We start from the raw sequence: 23,545 nt of genomic DNA on the forward strand, positions 1-23,545 counted from the left end.
GTTGGGAAATTCTACAGCCATTCTTGGGAATACCAGTGTGGTCACAGATCATAATAATGGCATCAGAAGGCACCTCTTTATTTGTAATTTCATATCTACCTGTGTCAACAAAGCAAATATGGAGTCATTTCTGCACACATTGAATGGCGCAATCGATCATAGCATACTTCATTTTTAAAATATCAACAGTCTTTCATTGTTGGCACTCTTGTGTCAGATGGTTGTAGTTCAATAAATGTAATACAGCACAGTATATTATATCTGAAGACTAAAATGTAGTTTAAAGGGGGCAATTCTTGCATTGGCTTGGAAATGCGGCAAATTTATGCCGACATTTTCCTTCTTTTACTGTCCTGAAAAAGCGCAATTAATAATAATAACTAAATAAATGAATAAATAAGAATTGACGAAGGCTATTGTGTCTGAAATTATTTTTTATATTCTCGATCTTAAAGATGATTTCAGTGTCAAAACAGATTTGCGTCCCATTGGGAATCAAAGCAAAGCATCACAAGGCCACACTTTGCATTGGATCAATACATCTATAATAACGCTTAAATGCTAGAAGAGATAGACCCCCAGTTTCGGGAAAGTGACTATTGATTGTCAATCCATAAAGCGTGTCTAGCTGCATCCAACTTTTACATTATCACGGAATGTTTCTTATCAACATGGCGCGCACCGCTCGATCCATCGATGACAAGAAACATGTCAAAATCAGTGTGTCATCGCGAGTAGCATGATGTCCTGGGGGGGCTTTGGGGGGGTCATAACTGTTGATAATACGGTGGTACCTCTACATATGAGCTTAATTCGTTCCGGGACTGAGCTCGTATTTCGATCTTCTCGTAACTTGAACGAATGTTTTCCATTGAAATGAACTAAAAACACATTAATTTGTTCCAACCCTCTGAAAAAACACCAAAAACAGGATTTTGGATTGGAAAAAAATGTTTTATTTCTTCTAATTCGCCATCTATTAACAAGGTAACACATAACTAGTGGTTTAATAGTAATAACATGTGTTTAATAGAACTAAAATTAGAGGTGGAGGGTACACAGACGGACATAGAAGCAAGGTGGGGGGACTTTATCCAAGGCAACGCACTCGTATCCGAACAAAGAAATTTAAATTAACTTGGATTAATATTTACAGACACACTCAAACATCCGTTTAATGTAACTTTACACAAAACTGAATTCTAAATTTGTTTTACATTTGTATACCTTCTGGCCAGGTTAGCTGTTTGCCACGCCTCCACCCTTACGTTCGCTATCCATCGGCTGTTTGCTGCTGTATTCCCTTCAAAATATTCCGAAAATGATGCACACAAATGTCCTCACAATAGGCTAACGCACGACCACTTGCCAACGAGAAGTAGTCTTGAATGAGCGATCGCGGGAGCTAACAGGCTAACGAAGGAATAACACCCTACGCACGTATTGATTGTGGGTAATGAAGTTTTATTCTGAGAAAGGGTGCCAATGGCTATCGGTGTTGTGTGCACGCGTACACTTCATTACCCAGAAAGCCCTCTTTTTGCCCGCCTATCCGCGTTGTGCGTTTTCTGGTCCATGTGTAGGATAAACTCGTGTGAAGAAACCATTCAGTGCTCGTAGATATCTGTTATACATGAAAGAGATGCGGCAAAAAAAGACAGTGTGCTACAATGATAAACAGCCTCTCATGTCATGGCCACCTTGCTTTCTCGCATCTCGAAATCTTTCTCGTATCTAGAGCAAATTATTTGCTCGAAATTTTTCTCGTATCTCGAGCATCTCGTAGGTAGAGCTGCTCGTATGTAGAGGTACCACTGTATAGGCCTGATGTGACATTACACTAGAGGGAGACAAACCCCCTTCATGGATGGAGACCGGTGACATAATGGTAGGATTAATACGTAATTAAAGAGTAAAATTGCTCCGGGTTGTCTTAGTAACGACCATATTGATCTAGGCATGAGTGAGAAAGGCTGAGAAAAGCTCCAAATCGGGTTGTTTCTACTCACGGCTTGTCTGATTGGCTGATGAGAAGCCGTTTTCAGCTTTAATTGAAATGGGTTTTGGGATGTGCGTCAGCCATATTGCTGGGCGGAAGGCGTTAGGAGGAAAGGAGTGATGAGGGTGCCGAATCAGGGCCGTGTTGCGCAATCAATAAGCAATTTTTGGGGACTTGATGGATGGCGGTGGGGATGGCGTACCTGTTAGTTCACCTGTTTATTTGGGGGCGATGGATCTGGTCCGGAAGAAATGCAAGAGTCCTTCAAAAGTCTGGAAAAATAAAGTATGAGGTAGAAAAATGTGTTTTTGTTACGAAACTATGTCGTGTGATCATCATTCCGCCATGAAATGGACCGTCTTCTGTCGCCGTGACAACAGAGGATGCTGTATCCATCTTTGCTCGGGTCAGTTTTGCATCCTTCTAGCCAGATTTATAAAACTACTTTAAAAAAAAACCTTTTATAGAGCACTTGTTTACCTCATAGCTTGACAATGACCGTGCTAGATGTCCAATCCATTCTGATTGGGAGGGTTGACAGCGATTATTCATCTTTATGGCCCTGAAACATGTGCATTTGGTAAAATCTATGGGTGAAAGATGAGTTCATTCAATTAAAATAATAAATAAATCATCTTTAGAGTGTTATCTTGGTCATAAGTACAGTGCATTGGTTTGTATTTTGTTTTATTTAGTTTTTAACATTTTAGTCATTTTTATTTTTTAGGGATGCCACTTGCTCACTTATATATTTTTTAAATAAAGAAAAAGTGACTTTTCCAATAGTGTTCGACTGATGTGAATAAAAAGCATTTTTATCGTCAACAAGATCTCGTGCCGCTCCCCAAAAAAATCGAGCATTAAATGTTATGGGTCTAAAGCGAGAAGTAAGTTTTTTTTTCCGCCGTACACTTGTGTAAGAGATAAAATGGCGATATCATTTTGTTTTATGATAGTGACAGTTTGACTCTGCACTGGAAAAAAAATCAAATAAAAAAAACAAACACACCCAAACTCGAGGCGGTTGCTTTCCAATTCTTATCTAAGTGGCATTTTAACTCACATATCTCACGTAACAATATTTCAGTGGAAACACGGACAACGCACGTGGAAATTAGTGGCATTTACTCAAAGATTTGCAGAACAAGAATCGGAAAAAATATGCGCTAAATATTCCAACGTAGTTACAAACCCTTTACGAGTTGTGCAACACCGGCAACAAATGCTGCGATTCTATTAAATATTTACAGAAAGAATAAAGGGGGATCAATTAAAAAGCATCAGAAAGACAGCAGGGGGAAGATAATCCCATTTCTCGATACATATACACGGCAGCAATAAAAAAGCAGTGTGATTTTAATTAGAAAATACACTCGCCGATATTATTAAAACCTGACTTGACATTTTATAAAATATGGCAAATTAAAAAGCTGCCTAGCAGTAAGTAGCATGTGGTAACTATTGATAACGGGTCCAAATGACAGAAGTAATCCAAAATAATCTCACGTGACAAACATATCATATTTTTAGTCATGTTACTACTATCGAGGGCACTTGAGTTTAGCATGGAAAGGTAAAAAACTGACATTTTTTGGGCTCTTCGCAGGGAAACGGCATCACTTGGGCAGGACTCGGTTAGCGCTGATGCTAGTTCAAAATTTTACTTCTTTCTGTCAATACCTGGCAGGGAAGGACATAAAGAGAGAAATATTAATATACATATACATATATATACATATATATACATATATATATATATACGTATATATGTGTGTATGTATGTGTATGTATATATATATATATATATATATATATATACACATATTTATACATATATATATATATACACACATATATACATATACATACACACATACACACACATACATATATACATATACAGACACACACATACATATATATATATATATATATATATATATATACACACACACACATATATATATATATATGCATATACATACACACACATAAATATATATACATACACACATATATATACACACATATATATACATATATATATATACATATACACATACATATACATACATATATATATAAAACCTATGTTTTGCAGACATGCAGTATCGAGACACAATTGTTATAATTTGATGCATAAAGGTTATCTTTAAAGCCATAAGAGTTTGATTACCATTTGGTTAAATTTGTATACGTTACAGAAAAAACTATTCAATACCACATGGAAAAAAAAGATGAACCCAGATATCAACCAAAAAAGACCTGTGCCTAACAAATTGCAGATATCTATGACCTTTGACCCTACCCTTCTCTTTTCATCATATAACGTGTGTGCTTACAATGTTTGAAAACAGCAAAACAATACGACACAGTGCTCAATATTTTTGTTTTTGTTCTCTGAGAAAACAATGTGAAGTCTCAGATCATCGATTCCTCCCCTCCTGATCCCTATGGCACATCTAAAAAAAAATCGATGTAGTATCCTTAGATTACTGGCGGATTTTGTATGGGTGCAGGCAGGTCTTGCTATTGATAACCTCATATTTCTTGTCCTCACGGACGGACAGCCGTCAAATCAGTTTTCTGTCACAACACAAAACCAGCAGTTGACGGAATAAAGCCTGGGAATTCTGCAGCTGTGGCTTGCGTTCGCTTAGAATGGTCTGTTCGCCGTATCGGGAAGATCGATAACGGCGCGGTCTATGAACCGTCTCAGCTGGAGGAACGGATAACAATTACCCTTCTGTCAACGTTCCATCACTTTGCACATGGACAACTTTGGCTCAATTAGTTTTGTACGCCTTTAGGTGTGGAAGCGCCGGGAATACAATGTTTGGTAGATTACGTATCTGTAGCTAACTAAAGTGCATCAGCAAAACATTGAGGAGATAGTGCTTTGAATACTTATTAAGTTTCGTAGTAGTTTTCGTAGTTTTTTTTTTTTTTTTTACGAGAGCGTGGAACCTCGAAGACTAAAAGCGAGATTCCTTTAAAAGGGGAAAACATTCATTCATTTTCTGAACCGCTTTATCCTCAAAGGGGTCACGCGGGGTGCTGGAGCTGACTTTCGGGCATTAGGCGGTGGCCAACCAATCGCAGGGCACGAGGAGACGGACAACCATTCACGCTCACAAATGATACGCATGCAATTTAGAGTGTTCAACCAGCCTACTTTGCATGTTTTTGGAATGTGGGAGGAAACCGGAGTACCTGGAGAAAACCCACGTAAGCTCGAGCAGAACATGCAAACCCCACACAGGTGGACCCCACCTGGATTTGAACCCAGGACCCCAGAACCGTAAAGCCAACCAGCCTACCATGCATGTTTTTGGAATGTGGGAGAAAACCGGAGTACCTGGAGAAAACCCACGTAAGCTCGAGCAGAACATGCAAACTCCGCACAGGTGGACCAACCTGGATTTGAACCCAGGACCCCAGAACTGTAAAGCCAACCAGCCTACCATTCACGCTCACAAATGATACACATGCAATTTAGAGTGTTCAACCAGCCTACCATGCATGTTTTTGGAATGTGGGAGGAAACCGGGGTACCCGGAGAAAACCCACGCAAACTCGAACAGAACATGCAAACTCCACACAGCTGGACCAATCTGGATTTGAACCCAGGACCACAGAACCGTAAAGCCAACCAGCCTACCATGCATGTTTTTGGAATGTGGGAGGAAACTGGAATACCCAGAGAAAACCCACGCAAGCCTGAGGAGAACATGCAAATTCCCCACAGGTGGACCAACCTGGATTTGAACCCAGGACAGAAAAGCCGGCCAGCCTACCATGCATGTTTTTGGAATGTTGGAGGAAACTGGAGTACCCAGAGAAAACCCACGCAAGCTCGAACAGAACAAGCAAACTTCACACAGGTGGACCAACCTGGATTTGAACCCAGGACCCCAGAAAAAAAATGTATTTTTGCTGGGTTCTTCCAATACCGAAAATAGTAGAGAAACTTTTTGAATGTAGTACATCTTCCTTTGTATCTTTGCTATCCGAACAAACATGAAAAATGTGTGATGCAGCAAATTGTCTGGCGCAGGCCTTCATTGTCAACGCCTTCTTAAGAGATTGATTTGGCGCATGGTGAAAAGACGGATGACTGTCGCACGAGGGTTCCAAACAGATGCGTTGCGGACTCAATGACTTCTTTCTATGCGTTTGACTGCTTTCTTCTCAGCTCCGTCAGCTGTTCGCTCTCGAGCCTCGATTTGATTGTCAACGACTTCCTGGCTTTTTAACACGTCAAAATGACGGATGTCATCTGCGAAAAGCCAAGCCACACAAAAACAACACCTATCATGTCGCGATGTAGTGTCAATTAGATGTAAGATACGACACGAGGAAGCCATCCATCCGGACGTTTTCTTCATTTCTTATCTCCGCGAAGGACATGGTTGAGCTAAAGTCTTTCCTGGATGATTTTGAGAGAGAGTTTACTCACAGAATGGTGGCAAAGTCGATTCATCTATTCCGAGTCTCTATTCCTAGTTACCGAATTTGTTCCTATATTTTGCATTGGTCGCTCCAGAATGAGAAAACATTTGGAATTCAAAGTTCTGGCAAAAAAACAAGTCATCACTTCTCTACTTTTCTTCTAAATCACGGGTGTCAACTCGATTTCATGTGGGCCGGACCATTTTAGATATAATATTTAGATTTTTTTTTTAATAAATGGATTAAAAGAACTGGATTAAAAGCCCTGAATATTCCGTTTTTTATAGATCTAAAACAACGTTTATTTTAGTTTTTTTTTATATATTTTTAGATTTTACAAAATGATTTTTGAACTAAAAACACAGAAAAAAAGGATTCAAAAATGACAATTATTGATTTAAAAGAGGGAAAATCAGGAAATTTAATATACATCTATACTCTTCATTTTAATTTGATCCTAAAACAGAAAGTTGGCACTCATGATTGACTTTCCCGGGCCACACAAAATGATACGGCGGGCCAGATTTGGCCCCCGAGCCGCCACTTTGACACATGTGTTCTAAATATTCATTAATATTAGACCCACGCTTTATCAGGTCATCGTTAAGCTCAATTATGAATTCATAACATTATAGGTTGGCTGTGTATTTGAAATAACCACAGTTGCAAATCCTTACTAATTTAGCTTTGCTGTCATTGGTGCAGAAAATAAAAGCATTTTAATAGAAATTCAAGCATGCGTTTCCCCTAGTTATATAGTTTCTTTTTAATTTGGTTTTAGGAAAACCTATTTAATGATTGAATAAACAGCGCGTTTCAATATTTTGTAAGTGGAATTTTAAATGTGGGAAAATAAAATTTCCTCCTCTTTTGAGTTTGATTAATTTAATAATAATACTAATGAACATATTCATGTTAATTAACATATATATGTAAATATGTAAGATTGTAGCCCAGCGGTTGAGCGGTTAACGTGTCGACCTCACAGTTCTGTGTCGAATCCAGGTGGGTCCACCTGCGTGGAGTTTGCATGTTCTCACCTGGCCTGTGTGGGTTTTCTCCGGGTACTCCAGTTACCTCCAACATTCCAAAAGCATGCTCTAAATTGCCCCTAGGTATGATTGGTTGTCTTTCTCCTCATGCCCTGTGATTGGCTGACCACCAATTCAGGGTGTTTATCCCCCGCCTGTGGCCCGAAGTCAGCTGGGATAGGATCCAGCACCCCCCGCGACCCGTGTGAGGATAAAGTGGTTCAGAAAATGAATGCATTTTGGAATGACCCGCCTTGCAAAATAAAACTGCAGCATCATCACTCTGCGATTTCTTTTTAAATGTCATCTTATTTTTGGCTTTGACGCTTCCTACCGACACATTTTTTTTGCAACTCACCCGGCGTCCGGCAGCAGCTCGTCGGACTTGGAGATCTTGCGGTAGCAGTACACCATCTCCACCAGCAACCAGAAGGTCAAGAAGATCAGGAGCAAGTACATCATGATCTCGGAGTAAAGGGCGGTGGCGTCCCGGCTGGCTGTGGGAGAAAAAAAAAGCAGCGCCAAATATTTTATTCCGTACATTGAATGCTCATTGTCATATTTCGAAAGAACGTGCAATGGACACTATTAACGGTCAATATTAATAAGATGAATTCAAACGCTGTTGACATGGAGGACGGATTGAAACCATGCTTTTCTTCTTTAGTTTTAAAAAACTACATTTTCTGAGACTCTCACCTGGAGAAAATGGAACGATGGATGGCGGAGCAATTTATTATGTAGAATTACAAAAAAATAATGGAAATACATAGATGTTTTTTTTTTTAATTTGTATTTACAAAGATCTCTGACCGTATTTGTTTGGAAGACGAGTAGCTTATCTCTTTCATTATCTGCTCAAAGTGCAAAAAATCATTTTCCCTATGGCTTATCCTCACTTATGGGGGTGCTGGAGTTTATCCCTGCCAATTGTGGGCAGCCAATGACATGTCGCACTGAGACAAAACAACCATTGACGCTCCCACTCACGCTTAGGGTCAATTCATAGTATTCGACCGCCATGTTTTAGGGATTAGAGAGGAAACCGAGATACCCGCACAAAACCCACACAAGCTAAACACTTAAACGCTCAATCACTGTCTCGCCAATATGCATATATAAGCTATAAAATAGCCTTTAACTATTCAAATGAGATGATTGATGCCTCGTTTTAAAGGTTAGATATGACTATGTAAAATGTGTAACTGCTTATATTTGTCTGATTAGAACTTCTTAATCATATCTAAAGTCGACACAGTGAGAAAGAGTGCCAGTGAAAGGAAGGTGGCAAATTTCTGGGTGTGATGTGAATCTGAAGCCTCTGCAAATAGAGCCTGTTGTCATTTAATCTCCTACATTGCAAAGCACACACAAACACACACACACACAAACACACACACACACACACACACACACACATGCACACGCATACACTTTTGCTGCGGGTTGCATAATCTCTTTGACAACAACGAACATCATTACTGGAACATAGTAGTGTCCTACCGTGTAAAGAACATGAGGGATTATTACAATTGTGATTTGATTGTATTTTACAGTAAATAAAGTCGATTTGTGAGCACAGAACCATTGGCTTATCTTGCTCTAATAAATATAATAATGACTTCAACATGAGCAATTGAGGATTGCGTCATGATGAAAATAGGTTCAAATGTATTCTGTTCTTTGAGCCAATAAATATATTTCTTTTTGGAATAAAGTTTTAGAATAGATGATGTGGTGAAGAGATTGGGATGCAAGCAAAGGATGCAGAAAGCAGAATGCATCTCGTTTGTTAAACTCAATGACTGATTAAAGAGGCGATGTGACACCATTGTAAAATCTAAATAGCGCTTTTAAAGTGCCATATTTTCCAGATTATAATTCACACTTATTTCATAGTTTGGCTGAAACTCCAACCAACGAATACTCAAGTGTGACCTATACATGATTTTTTTTTCTCTGGCAACCGACAGCCTGTTATGTTGTTTTTAAAGCTATAATTATCTTAAAAATAAGGTATGTTACAGAGGGCTATTTAGCCATTTGACCATTTTTAGGCCAATGTATATTTGTTCTTGGTTTCTGCTAAAATAAACAATTGACCTCCCCAAAAAAAAAAAAATTATACTCCAGTGTGACTATATTTCACATGTGTCAAAGTGGCGGCCCAGGGGCCAAATCTGGCACGCCACATCATTTTGTGTGGCCCGGGAAAGTAAATCATGAGTGCCGACTTTCTGTTTTAGGATCAAATTAAAATGAAGAATATAGATGTATATTACATTTCCTGATTTTCCCCCTTTTAAATCAATAATTGTCATTTTTTAATCAATTTTCTCTGTGTTTTTAAGTCAAAAATCATTTTGTAAAATATAAATATAAATAAAAAAGCTAAAATAAACATTGTTTTAGATCTATAAAAAAATGAATATTCAGGGCTTTCAATCCAGTTCTTTTAATCCATTTATATTAAAAAAAATCGAATTATATCTAAAATGGTCCGGCCCACGTGAAACCAAGTTGACATTAAAGCGGCCCGCGAACCAACCGAGTCTGACACCCTTGCTATATTTTGTTCCTTCCTTGTGTATTTTAAATACGAAAATAAAGAGGCGCACCTTTTTCTATCACCTTCAATGTGATGTTCTTCACGACGAGTGCCGACGGAGCGAAGGAGTCAAACTCAAACACGCGAAGCACGTGGCACTCGTAAACGCCGCTGTCGTTGTAGGTGACGTTGACGATGCTGATGGAGAGATCTTGAAGGTCTTGGCTTCCGTTCCACACCAGGCGCCCTTTGAAAGGTCCATCTAAGGCCGTTGGAGCATCGCCTTCATACTTGTAGATCTAGAAAAACAAAAGAGAAATGAGATATTCAGTTTAGTTTTATTAAGATTACTCTTTGTTTCAGTAAATGATATAAGGGGGCAACCTACAGGGTTTTTTTCAGGTGTGGGATCTTGGTCCAGATTGGTCATGTAGAACCAGTCCACGTAGGTTTTGGCTTTGACTTCCTCGCGTTTTAAGCAAGAGATGCAAGTCAGCTTCATCATCTTTCCAAGAACTGCAGTGGTTTCTGAAGGCACTTCCACGCAGACTGGTTCGCTTAAGTGAACTGGAATCGGAAATTAGAGCGTTTTTATCATCGCCCAGCAAAAGTATGGCATGAAAATTTGGGGTTTACTACCCTCTAATGCAGGGGTGGCGAACAAGTTAGACCAAGGGTGTCAGACTCGGGTTGGTTCGGGGGCCGCTTTAACGTCAACTTGATTTCACGTGGGACCATTTTAGATATAATGTTTAGATTTTTTAAAATAAATGAATTAAAAGAACTCGATTAAAAGCCCTGAATATTCAGTTTTTTATAGATCTAAAACGATGTTTATTTTAGCTTTTTTAAATATATTTTTAGATTTTACAAAATGATTTTTGTACTAAAAACACAGAAAAAAATGATTAAAAAATTACAATGATTGATTTAAAAGGGGGAAAATCAGGAAATTTAATATACAGCTACACTCTTCATTTTAATTTGATCCTAAAACAGAAAGTCGGCACTCATGATTTACTTTCCCGGGCCACACAAAATGATGCGGCGGGCCAGATTTGGCCCCCGGGCCACCACTTTGACACAGGTGAGTTAGACACAAAGAGCAAAAATTTTAAACTGTGAGAGTCAAAGAGCCACACCTTACCTCAGGAGCAGCATAACAAAATCTGTCAAATTATTTTTAAAATGTAATTTATTATTTGTTTTTGATGGACACTGATGAACTGGAGTGTGTTTTAAGAGAGAATAAAAATAAGAAAAGACCCACAGTATATAAAAAATATGATACGAAGAAAAGAGCCGCATGCAGCTCGAGAGCCACATGTCTGCCACCCCTGCTCTAATCCAGAATGAAAACATTTACACATCTGGGCAATAACAGTCCTCAATTTTCATAACGGTTTTGGAGTATAGTACTAACCACCATGTCAAAATCACACTTAAATAACATGCATTTATCATAATTTATCACTAAAATAAGGAATTATATTGTCTATGTCACAGTGTACGACTGAAATAATACAAAAGACAAATTATTAATGATTTAAGAATAAAAATAAAGGCTCAGGCCTTTTGTTCAATGGACACGGATCGATCTTGGCCGGCGTACAGTCCACACTAAATCTAATTTGGAGCAAATGGCAAAGCTCAGTAAGCATTAAAGTGACGTCCACTCAATTTTCCAGCTCTGTGAGCAATGGGAAAGGCCTTGACTCTCAGTAGTTGATCGCAAATCCCAGTTTATCCAGGCCAGTAAGCACTAATGATAGCCTCTACCCATTAGTATTGCTTCAAAGGGGCAGGACAATATAGCAGGACCTGAAGGAGAAGGAAAAATAAGATGACTGTGGAATTGGAGGAGACGGGATAAAGTAGAAAAAGATGTACGGGGGTAAATAAAGCGAGAGATGAAGGCAAAGACGGATGTCTTCCAGAGTGGAATGTGACGGCGGCGGCGTGTACGAGTGTTCCACATGGATGTCTCTTGTGTGACTGGGTAGTGTACAATTATATAACCCAAAGACCCCCCAAAGGCAGACTCTGACAACATTGATTTCATCATTTCTCATGCAGACGCAGAGGGAAAAGCAGCACAGAAAGCCTGGGGAATTTAATATAATATGGGATAAGTCACAGAATTACTTCATAATCTGCAAAGTTTAGTATTGAGGGAATACATTTATATGGGAAGAACTTTTTAAAATCAGTTTGCATCATTTCTTGAAAGCATCCACAAAGTTTGGATCGATGAAGTCGGTGTTATGGTCTTAGCAAAACTGATATTTGAGTGCATGGAAGGTTTCATCCCGGCAGCCATTATTGTCTGCCGCTCGCTAATGGTCGCATGGCTAGGATTTCAAAGTGATACAGATGGGGGGAGGGAATATTATCCTCATGATTAGAGCTTTGATTTTCAAACATAGGCGTCTACATTTGAAAAATATATCTATACGGCGCTTTGGGCACGATAAAACGTGTCAATAAAAGCCCTGAATAAAAGAACTCTCAATTTACCATTTCAGGAATCAAACTTCAGTGTTAGGTAAAGCGGGCCGCTTTAACGTCAACTTGATTTCACGTGGGCTGGACCGTTTTAGATATAATATTTAGATTTTTTTAAATAAATGGATTAAAAGAACTGGATTAAAATACCTGAATATTCAGTTTTTTATAGATCTAAAACAATGTTTATTTTAGCTTTTTTTATTTTTAGATTTTACAAAATGCTTTTTGAACTACAAACACAGAAAAAAATGATTAAAAAAATGACAATTATTGAGTTAAAAGGGAGAAAATCAGGAAATTTAATATACATCTATAGCCTTCATTTTAATTTGATCCTAAAACAGAAAGTTGGCACTCATGATTTACTTTCCCGGGCCACACAAAATGATGCGGCGGGCCAGATTTGGCCCCCGGGCCGACACTTTGACACATGTGCTCTACACAGTAATCAAAGAATGAATAGGAGAAGGTCCAGCACCCCCACGACCCTTGTGGGGATAAGCGACTCGGATATCTCCCGTAAACGCAATTTACCTCTCGAAATATTTACATTTCATATATTAAAACTACTGACCATAGTATTTTGCATGTGGAGACCGAAGTAAGAGCTTCAGAATGTGGTGTTGTACCTCAACTTTTTTAAACAGTTTCTTCTATCTAGGTGAAATGTATCTATCGCTACTGGGTAATAATCTACATGGACAATTTTGATGAATATAAGACTATTATGCATAATGTCATCTATAGTTTTCTACTTACCCAAATAGACCAAAAGGACTATTGTTTGAAGATTAATCTTGTCCGTAGTCTGCATGTTGGGCTTGTTGGGTTGCAGTCAAAACTTGATGACAACACGTGATGGGCCAGGAATTCGACGTGCGTCTTCAGGACCCTGGACAGCGCCTCTCCTCGGCGAAGATGCGCGCGCAGCTCACGTCCGTCCACGAGGCTGACAATCACAACCTTCAACTTGAGGACACGCACTACAAAATATCAACTTTTTAAACATGTTTCGGAAACGATGTTGACATTTTTTGGTTGTCTATACGCTTGAATCACGATAAAACACCAAATGTAACCAAAGCACGTTGATTTTTACGGCATAATTAGCTAAAATGCGCTCACCTGTCGGGCTCATTCGTTTGCAGTGTGTTCCCAAACAAGCAGCGGAAAGAGTGGAGTGAAACACCCACCGCTCAGGACCTGTGGCTTCTCCCCGAGATTTGCGCTCTTGACACCGATAAACAAGCACCCCACCTGTCTCTTGTAAAGCCTCGAAGAAAATCGATCAAGATTATAGTTGTTTAAAAGTCTATTCGGGCAATTAAACGATGAATTTCCTGGGGATGATCTCTTTCTTTCTCTCGCCCTTGCTTTTGTTTTCCGAGACTTAACGTCGCCTGTGCGCATGCGTAAACACCCACTCCATAACAGATGTGCAATCGCACATTTGTTTTGCCATTTAAATTCAGCTGTTTGTTTGATTATTTGATAATTAAGATCTTTTTGATACCTTTTGTCAAACTGTTAGAAAGAAACATTTTAAATACTGCATTCTCCAAAATACCAGGTCAAATATATTCATTACAGACTATATTACCATATTATTTTTTAATTCAATAGTTGGGGCATGAATAAAAAGCTGATTGGACTTAAATATGAACATATATTCTATAATGCAAGAAAATATAAAAGAATATGCTTTTTTAAGAGTCGTGAATGTGCATACAATGTTTTAAGAAAGCATTAAGGCATTAAATATTCCTATTAATGTGTTTTTGGAAAGACATTATTATTTTTTAATTCAATAATAGTGGCATAAATGAAACGCTGATTGGACATAAATATGAACATACATTTTACAATGCAAGAAAACATAAAACAATTTTTTTAAGAGTTGTGAATGTGCATACAATGTTTTATGAAAGCATAAAGGCATTAAATATTCCTATTCATGTGTTTGCACATTGTCATAAAAAAATAAAAACATAAAATAAATAATAATAATAAATAAAATAAAACAATATTAAGAAACTCATCTGGAAAATCCGAAACAATTATAATCCGTCGTCAAAATATGCAAAATTAAAAGATATGCTCCAAATTATGGTTATTAAAACACGAGGATATGACTGGACTGGAGATTTGTACTAATTTAAATGTCCAAAAATAATCAATCGAGCAACACGATCGGGAAATCCGTCAATTCATTCATCGATTAATTTTGGCAGCCTATTTGGAAGACACAAATCGAAACTAGGACGTGGCCATCTGCAAAAAATGGGAGTTTGCCACCCCTGCTTCACAGTAAATTGGAAGGATAACTAATGGATGTTTATGTAGGCCTAAACACAAAGGATTCATTTTATCCTCCATGACTTGAAGAAATCTGGATTAAAATCGTGATAATCCTTCAACTGTGTGCGCCGGACCACTGGGGGGTTTCGAAGATGAAGCGACAAGTCCCACATGAGCTCATGTGAGGTGCACATTGTTTAATCTGTGAGATAATAGTGTGCAGTGATGGCAGGATTAGGAGAGAACTGGGAGCAAATATTGGAAATGGCCTCAAATCAGGTTTTTATTTATATCCCTGATCTTGATGTGAAGTCTCACTCTGATTAAATCAGCAAAAACATCAGCCTCCCGGGGATCTGAGGGGAACACTAAATAAGGTAGGCATGATTTAAGACGTATCCTAGAGATAAAGAAACCATAGCAACAGTGATGCAGTGTCATGGTGACCAACTGAGGAAGCCTGCTTGGTGACAGTATGAACATACAGATTGGATTCAAATGGGTTTCGGGATCATTTCCACTTTTTCAATGAACAATTCAAGTGTTCCTATACAGTGACTATGTACCAATAACATGTTTGAACTACAGAAAGGCAGATTTTCAGGGATTTGGAAGGATTTCAAGATTATAACGTGACAACAGCACAATTGATGTGGATGGAACGTGTTGGATTGACATGAACGTCTCAGGCGCAGCTGGGAATTCTGGGAAATTGAATTTTTAGGTATGTACTTCACACAGGGTCTTTGCATCATTACCCTAGCAACCAAATTGATTTCATATTGATTCTTTAGTCATAAGAAAGCATAGGCGGTGTCCGGTCATTATGAATCTATTCGACTCTAATGCACAGGTGTCAAAGTGTTTGCATGCCGGTTTAAATCACAAAAAGAAATTACAATCAAAACACAAGCCACACAGCTCACACTTCAACCAAACCACACCCTCATTTCAACCCACCTCATGCATACACGTCTAATAAAACAGAATTCCACACAAGGTCACCTTTAAACAGAAAAAAATCTGGACTATGTATGGGCACCCATTGTGGCGTACTTAACATACGTGACCGTTAGCACCTAAGAATAGCATATGTGTGTCCAAAAAAAAAAATTGGAGCAAGCAAGCCTAATTATCATGAAAGCGTCAGTCTGGGACAGTGTGGAGGGAAGGCAATAGTGATGGAAACATCTCAGTGACACACTGCAAGTATTGTTATAGAGTGTTCTATAGGCACCACACACACACACACACACACACACACACACACACACACACACACAAACACACACACACACACAAACACAGATAGTAGGTGAAGACTAGCTCTGCCTGACCTCGTGACATGGCTCACAGACACCTTTGTTCTATTGTGAGAAGCCGCCACGGTAACACTTGTCACCAGAGAATCTGCGCTCACTCTGATAACATATTGGTGCTAATGAGGGCTCCTTCCAACAAGGAGGAGGATTATTAATTATACATGAACATATGCTGGTTATCACCCTTTAGGGTGAGGGGGTGCACAACAAATAGGCATAGGAGTGGGTTTTGTGTTCATTTAGTTTAGGTTTATTGGCTTCGTGAGGGTGTGGTAGGAAGAAATGGAGGTCATTTAAAAAGGTCTTGTGGCAGGACTGGGAAAGGAGCACATGGATTGGTGTACTGGTTGTCTGCTGCTGGTCTGAGAACAGCTGGGTTTGCTTGCTCGTATCCACTATGAGGATAATAGAGGAATGGCGTAATAGAATGTGATGGTAGATTTCAATGGTGTTGCCAGGAGATGCAGTTTTTTTATTTGTTCAGTGGCTATGCTCATAATTAAAAAGCTGTGTCTGAAATCATTTTATGCTAATAGAATGAATAGCCCATGCTAATATTTTGGTCAGGTGGCGGTCAAAATATTTTTTAATTGGTTCGTTAAATGGGAAAATGGATTGGCTGACTTTTGTTCAAAATGGGTGTTTGATTTCAATAATATAAGTTTAAAAATGATTTAATATAAAATATATAAATGGAAAATATTCTGAATTTTCAGTAATTCAGTCATTTTTACTTTCGAATTTGAAGACTTGAATAAAAAAAATGTTAGTTTTTTTGGAGTACTGGTGAAATAATATGCATTTGTGATTTTATCATGACTTACCAGGCAGGCATAATATTAATACGTATACTACTATGACATTATTAGCCCTCCCCTTCTATGATGTTCTCAACAGCAGGCCAGTGTGCTGCCCTTTCGTGTTATATTTTTGTCTCAGTATGTGTACAATTATGTAGCCAGGTGCAACTAGTGTTAAGGGGGTCATGGAGTGTATTATTTCAGATCGTTATCGGAGCTAAGACTATTAAAGAAACCAAGTAAACAGCCATATTTTAGTTTGAAATAGGAGCAAACACTATTAAACAGCCTTATTTATATAACCATTTATTTATGTTGACTACTACTTCTTTATTATGTTGACTACTACTTCTTTATTATGTTGACTACTACTTCTTTATTATGTTGACTACTACTTCTTTATTATGTTGACTACTACTTCTTTATTGTGTTGACTACTACTTCTTTATTGTGTTGACTACTACTTCTTTATTATGTTGACTACTGCTTCTTTGTTATGTTGACTACTACTTCTTTATTATGTTGACTACTACTTCTTTATTATGTTGACTACTACTTCTTTATTATGTTGACTACTACTTATTCATTATGTTGACTAGTTCTTTATTTATTACTTGATAATGTATTTATGTATTTTTGCTTATTGGTGTGTTTGTTTGTTGTTGCTGTTGTTATTTGTGCACTTCCCTACTTATTATCTGACTACTTATTTATTTATTACTCCTTTTTAGATTATTTATGTATTATGCATTGTTATTATTCATCGCTAATTTTTTTGTTTGTTTGTTGTTTTTATTTGTGCACTTGATGGTGAAGCTTTAAATCTCATTATGATTGTATAATGACAATAAAAGCATTCAATTCTATTCAATTCAAGTAAACAGTTCGAATTTGGGATCAGTAGATTGTCAATTCTTCTTAAAAATGGCGCTTTGTACGTCGCAATGTGCTCGTCCAATAGTGTGTCGAGGTTTGGGCTCTGGGGATTCTCACTCATTTGTTGTGAAGAAATATGACCCTCAAGGTCAATCTTATCGAGACCTCTGTCTCGGTGGGTTGCGGCCAGCTGGAGAATCACGATTGGTCGGTTCCACGCTGGCTTTCCGCCGGCGCCCGTTGAGCTCCGCCGCTGCACGCCGGCGTGCCGGGAGTGGACCCCCCGCCCCGGTGCTGCTGCTGCTGCTGCCTAATACGCTCCAATGTGGTTTGGAGCTCATTAAGGCGCTGACATACATAGCGTCTCTTCATTTCCAGCAGGATTGTTCCATTACGACTCGGGCTCGGCGGAGCTGCCCTCTGCCACGGGACACAACACGTGATGATGTGATTTAGTTTTTTTGCAATCTGATTCAATCACTGAATAACAATGAAAAATGAGCTTGTCAAGGCCAAGAAACAAGATACAATATAAGGTATATGTGCAAAACTGATGAGATCAAATACAAGGGGGCTATAAAAATAATTGCAAAAAAAATCAATCATATGGTTAAAAAAAACAACTCTTATGTGCTGCAGTTTTCTGCCGATCAAAACTGCAAAGGTTATTTGGAAAGATGTGAGTGCAATTGGGATTTCTTGTATCAAAATGTTGAAAAATGAAATTTTCTGTATGTAATGCATAGGAGCCAAAACCAAAAATTAATGCCCGTGACCTTGAAGCCCCGATGACAATTCAAAATAAATATATCAGAGCTTAAACTACTATATATCGGATAAATTTTGGCTATTGTGCCATCTTGGCCAAAGAAGAGGATCATCGTGATTTCCAGCACAAAGATTTTAAATCAGTATATTTGATGTCATTTATTTTTCTATAACTGATGTCAACATTGCCTAACCACAACTTTATATGTAGTGTTGTGTTTGCATAATTAAGTTCAGCCGAGACAGGTCCATCACCACCAACAGCCGCCGAATGGAAACATAACACCGGCCTACGTTTGAAGTGTCCAAGATCACGGTATCGCTTAATGAGCAGCTCTGACAGCCGCCACACTTTTTGCCGACGTGTCTAATGGGGAGCAGGGAATTAACTTTAATGAGCATTTTGAGGATTTGTGCCAGGACTTGTCATGATTAGCTTTAATTATCAGGGTGGTAATACGACTTTTGATTGCTCTTGCATTGGCTCTCCATTAAATACATGAAGTACTCTAGCGGCATAGATTAAATGGTAGTAATTATTTAGCTTCCTACCGTAGACTGGTCTTCTGCCTCCGTTTTTAACACATTTAGCTTCACGCTGAGCTCCAAGAAAACTTCATTCATGCGGTCTATCTCCTCTTCCACATCGGACACCTTGGAAAGATCAACTTTTAACGGGTTTGGAAAATAGAAACAACTTTTTAGCAACACCCACACACTGTTTCGTACCCTCATGGGAGTCCCACACGCTGGTAATCCTGTTAAAATACAACCGAAAAACAACGTGAGAAGGCTTAACGTCATACTGGTAATTGTCTAACAGGATCTTAATGAATGAAAAAGACAAGATAGGAGTGTTTGTGATAAAGCCACGGCATATTTTAGCCATGAACAATATTGAACGAGGCTCATTAATTCATTGTTTCTTTGAATTTCAACGCCGTTTTGCAACACGTCTCCTCGGTTGTGCATTTTTTTTATGGTCCAGTGCAATTGTACACTGGAGAAATGAGAGATTTATGATGATGAGGTGCATGAATATGAAGTAGTTATGTTTATCTTTCAGTGTTTGTGTGCGTGTCACTTGGTAGATGGCAATGTTGAAATAAATTGGCCCGTGATTGCACTGCAAAGCAATTTCCCAACGGGTACAATTAAAGTAAGCGTTCGAAACTAAAGTTGACGCCGCGGCGTGCTGCGAGCCTCGTGCCAACCCGGAGGCGTAGGCGGAGTTTGACTAAAACAGTGGGACAATTTGGTGCGTATGGAAACAGTTTTGCTCGATCAACATCCTCTTTCAAACTCCTAATTGCTGCTGCTCATCTCATTCATTATCTTCTCATCTTATATTCTGTTTTAAGGAATCACACAAGCCAAGGTCAGCCATTATTGCGTTTAACATTAATATGTTCATGGCTAAAAGCGGTGATTCTAAAAGTCTGCTATTTGATTTAGCAGTTTGAACTTATAATAAGTAGAGTACGTTTTCCTTTAAAAATGGTGTGATTGTGAAAAATTATCAAGGTTATTCTGATATTCTTCAACTTGGGCACTACATGTTCATTAAATCAGATAATAAAGATATTTTTTCTATTTCTCTGTATTTATCTATGTATGGATTTGTGTTCAGAAATGGAGATGCAATTTTAATTGCATAAAGTTGCGTGGATTATAAAAATGAATAAACACTGGTACACTACTGTCTTTTATCATATTTAACATTAATATATTGAATAATGTGGGCTCTTGAAATGAAGGTATTTCAGAGTAAAAATTATGCAGTAATAAACAAAAAAAAGACAAATTAATTACAATTCAAGTACATACATTGAACCAATAGGGACAGATTGAGTTAACTTTGATGAAATTGAGTAAAATTATGCAGTAATAAACAAAAAATAGACAAATTAATTACAATTTGAGCACATTGAACCAATAGGTGGACAGATTGAGTTAACTTTGATGAAATGTCATTTTTCCGACAACACACAATTGCATTTTAAATCTGAAAATTTGTTTAAAAAAGAGCCATAGTCATTCAAACTGTTAGTATTGCCCTCCTTTTGTGATCCGGAAAAAAAAATCAGCCCATGGAATACAACTAATCCGAAAAAGATGCACCTGTAGACACTCATTAATTATTTAATATGTATAAAAATAAATAAAATTAATAAATAAAACAAATGTGGTATTTACCTGTCTCCGTACTTGGAGTGAGATTTAAAAGGAGCTGTTCAAACATGGCATGCTGGTATTTCTCCCATCTGAAAGGTGAAAAGTGCGTTGTTATCTCATGCCCAAGTAGAAATTAAAGCTGACTCTTACTTTGGAGTTTTTGAGTTCACAAAGTTCACCTTGCAGCTAATAGATGCTCAGCAAAGTGCGTGCCTTGGGGAACGTTCATTTTGACAAATTCCTCGCCCAGCGCACCCTGCGGTCAAAAGAGATTCCGTCAAATATCAGCACGCGATATACGAAAATCAGCCGTGACATTGAGAGACGTCGGAGATGTACCTCTGCTGTGCTCGGTTTGAAAGATGTGTGGAAGAGTTCTAGACTTAGGACTGACATGGCATCATGGAGAGCGTGAGTGAAGGTTTTGTTGTTGTATCCTGAATTAAAAAAAAGAAATAAAGTTGTAAATAAGAAATGAAGTCATGGAGAAACCTAGTGGGGGGATTGGACCGCCATTTTTGACATCTTACAGGGGGTGATTTCAAGTTTTATGGCTGCAATGCAACTAGGCGCCTTTAAATGTTGGTGATTTATATAGTGGGGATTTCTTAAGGATGGGTGGGCCGATGGATGAGTGGTTAGCGTGTTGGGCTCACAGTGGGGGACCTGGGTTCAAATCCAGGAGGGTCCACTTGTGTGGAGTTCGCATGTTCTCCCCGGGCCTGCGTGGGTTTTCTCTGGGTACTCCGGTTTCCTCCCACGTTCCAAAAACATGCATGGTAGGCTGATTGGACACTCTAAATTGCCCCTTGGTGTGATTGGTTGTCTGTCTCCTTGTGCCCTGTAATTGGCTGGCCACCAATTAAGGGTGTTTGTCCCCCGCCTCTGGCACAAAGTCAGCTGGGATAGACTCCAGCACCCTCCGCGACCCTATTGAGGAGAAAGCGGTTCAGAAAATGAGATGAGATGGGATTTTTATCCAGATAGATTTTGATATCTTGCATTTGAATTATGATTTTTTTAATGCATTTTTATCAGTGTATTTTAGTAGGTCAGGGCTGTCAAACTCATTTTTTTGATCCAGTTCTTTTAATCCATTTATAAAAATAAAAAAAATCTAAATATTATATCTAAAATGGTCCGGCCCACGTGAAATCGAGTTGACGTTAATGCGGCCCATCAACCAACCCGAGTCTGACACCCTTGCTCTAGAAAAACTAACAAAAAATGGAATAATATCCCATTCTTGTATTCATTGGTTCACAAAGATGACCAGCACATTTTATCATGTAATTTTCCGATCACCTGATGTTATGTGAGCCATGGCTTGCAGAACGGTGGCCATAAAACTCCCCACATGCTCCAGTTTCGTCTCCGACAGATAAAGAACTTGACGGCCGGCATCAAAATAAAAGTCCTCGCGGCAATGCGCCAGCGGGCCGTTATCGGCGCAAGGCGACGAAATTGGGAAGGACTTGGCCAGCATGAGGGGGACGGAGCAGGGCGACGGGTGGCTTTTTTCAAGCAGCTCCATCAACCAGCGAGCGAAAAGAAAAATGGCGGAATGCTGAGGCGAGAGGCTGTCCAACGCCGTTGGAATGAGTTGCACTTCAGGGTTCTCTTGGAATGAAGTAGAGATAACTGTGAGAACAGAGGAAAATGTTGATGACTTTTTAGCTTTTGTGTAAACTGCTTGGCTTTATTTACGGCGTTTTACCAGAGTTTTAGTATTTTACCATTGGAACGAGGCCGACTCGGATTCTGGAGGGATTGGTGAATTTCTTCGAGGGTTTTATACAAGGGGGAGATGATGACGAGTTTGGATAAATCGACATCACTCAGATGAGGAGTCGCACGGTGTGTATGGACTGAGGAAAAACAAACAAAAGACGTACAGGCCTTGCTAATGTAAAGATGCAAACTTGCATTCAAAATAGCTTGGAAAGCTTGGATAGCTTGGAGTTTTTGTCCAACTTTACGTCTTTTTGAGTCTATCCGTTTTTGCTACCAAAACCCGTAGCTCGTTCATGTTTTTGCTGCTTTTCCGTCTTAATTATTTGGTGATTCTTGATGATCCCATTGACTTTGATTTGCTTTGTACTTTGTGCTTTTTGTTTTTGCTTTGTTGTTCTGCGGCTTTTGACTGTACTGTCTAACTTATAACTATGCCTTTTCTTGCTACTGTCACAATGAAATTTCCCGAATACGGATGAATAAAGTTATCCAATCCAATCCAATCCAAATCAGACTGATCATGATGTAATGGCATGGAAATAACAAAGGCTTTATTTTTGGGAGATCCAGTTTAAAAAATGTTCAGCCCTACGTATGTTATTTTGGGTTGCGGTTGTGAAAGTTCAATGAATTGGGCAGTCGAAGTGACAATGTATTATTATTGATGGAAATGGCGGAGTTGAAATGACCACTGATCTGTTACATTGCGAATATTAAACTCTTAACGGATTGCCACTTCCTAAACCGAAGGTTAGATCATGATGAGATGGCTAGTCATCAATTCAACTCCTCATTAATGGTACATTAATTCGAGTCATCCTTCTTACTTTTCTCTCAAGGATGATATTAGCTGAAAATAAAAACCTGGATTTCCCATAGCAAATGTTAAAATATGTATATGATGAATAACAGTAAGACTTACTTGCATGATGAGGGGGTGCTTCTGTTTGGGTCAAATCCGTAGATGAAACCTAGTGATGAGAAATTTTCATGACGCCTTACTCGGCCAATTGCTCCCCTTATTAATTATTGCA

General features: G+C 38.7%; 2 protein-coding genes across 4 annotated transcripts in view; both read right to left on the reverse strand.

Annotated features, from left to right (window-relative positions):
• Positions 1-2,506: 2,506 nt before the first annotated feature.
• scn3b (sodium channel, voltage-gated, type III, beta) lies at positions 2,507-13,955 on the reverse strand. Of its 3 annotated transcripts, XR_013303588.1 has the most exons (7): positions 13,664-13,955; positions 13,298-13,487; positions 10,419-10,597; positions 10,101-10,329; positions 7,841-7,979; positions 3,586-3,679; positions 2,507-2,561 (listed from the first exon to the last, which is right to left on the reverse strand). XR_013303588.1 is itself a non-coding variant. In XM_077611634.1 (6 exons), the coding sequence occupies exons 2-6, from the start codon at positions 13,350-13,352 to the stop codon at positions 3,673-3,675; spliced, it is 609 nt and encodes a 202-aa protein (XP_077467760.1). In that variant the 5' UTR covers positions 13,353-13,487; positions 13,664-13,955; the 3' UTR covers positions 3,024-3,672. The 3 variants fall into 3 exon arrangements, 1 of the variants encoding a protein (XP_077467760.1); XR_013303589.1 differs by lacking the exon at positions 2,507-2,561 and having other exon boundaries at positions 3,024-3,679; positions 10,114-10,329; XM_077611634.1 differs by lacking the exon at positions 2,507-2,561 and having other exon boundaries at positions 3,024-3,679.
• Positions 13,956-17,473: 3,518 nt separating this feature from the next.
• Positions 17,474-23,545, reverse strand: part of LOC144083617 (uncharacterized) — a 31,955-nt gene continuing 25,883 nt past the window's right edge. The window contains exons 40-48 of the mRNA XM_077611599.1: positions 23,434-23,482; positions 22,514-22,645; positions 22,083-22,418; positions 21,117-21,214; positions 20,957-21,033; positions 20,799-20,866; positions 19,332-19,360; positions 19,155-19,256; positions 17,474-18,254 (exon numbers count right to left, since the gene is read on the reverse strand). Coding sequence (XP_077467725.1) covers positions 18,033-18,254; positions 19,155-19,256; positions 19,332-19,360; positions 20,799-20,866; positions 20,957-21,033; positions 21,117-21,214; positions 22,083-22,418; positions 22,514-22,645; positions 23,434-23,482 — 1,113 coding nt within the window. The 3' untranslated portion in view covers positions 17,474-18,032. The remainder of the gene's footprint in view (positions 18,255-19,154; positions 19,257-19,331; positions 19,361-20,798; positions 20,867-20,956; positions 21,034-21,116; positions 21,215-22,082; positions 22,419-22,513; positions 22,646-23,433; positions 23,483-23,545) is intronic.

This window comes from Stigmatopora argus, chromosome 10, assembly GCF_051989625.1.
Source record: "Stigmatopora argus isolate UIUO_Sarg chromosome 10, RoL_Sarg_1.0, whole genome shotgun sequence".
NCBI classification, from domain to species: Eukaryota; Metazoa; Chordata; class Actinopteri; order Syngnathiformes; family Syngnathidae; genus Stigmatopora; species Stigmatopora argus.

Bases quoted from the DNA above. Each gene is read 5' to 3' on its own strand.
- scn3b (XM_077611634.1), bottom strand. From the start codon at position 13,352: ATGCAGACTACGGACAAGATTAATCTTCAAACAATAGTCCTTTTGGTC. The intron at 10,330-10,418 runs GTAGGTTGCCCC...TTGTTTTTCTAG, and splicing joins CCACACCTGAAAAAAACCCT to ATCTACAAGTATGAAGGCGA. The intron at 7,980-10,100 runs GTGCGCCTCTTT...TTTCTCCCACAG, and splicing joins ATTGAAGGTGATAGAAAAAG to CCAGCCGGGACGCCACCGCC.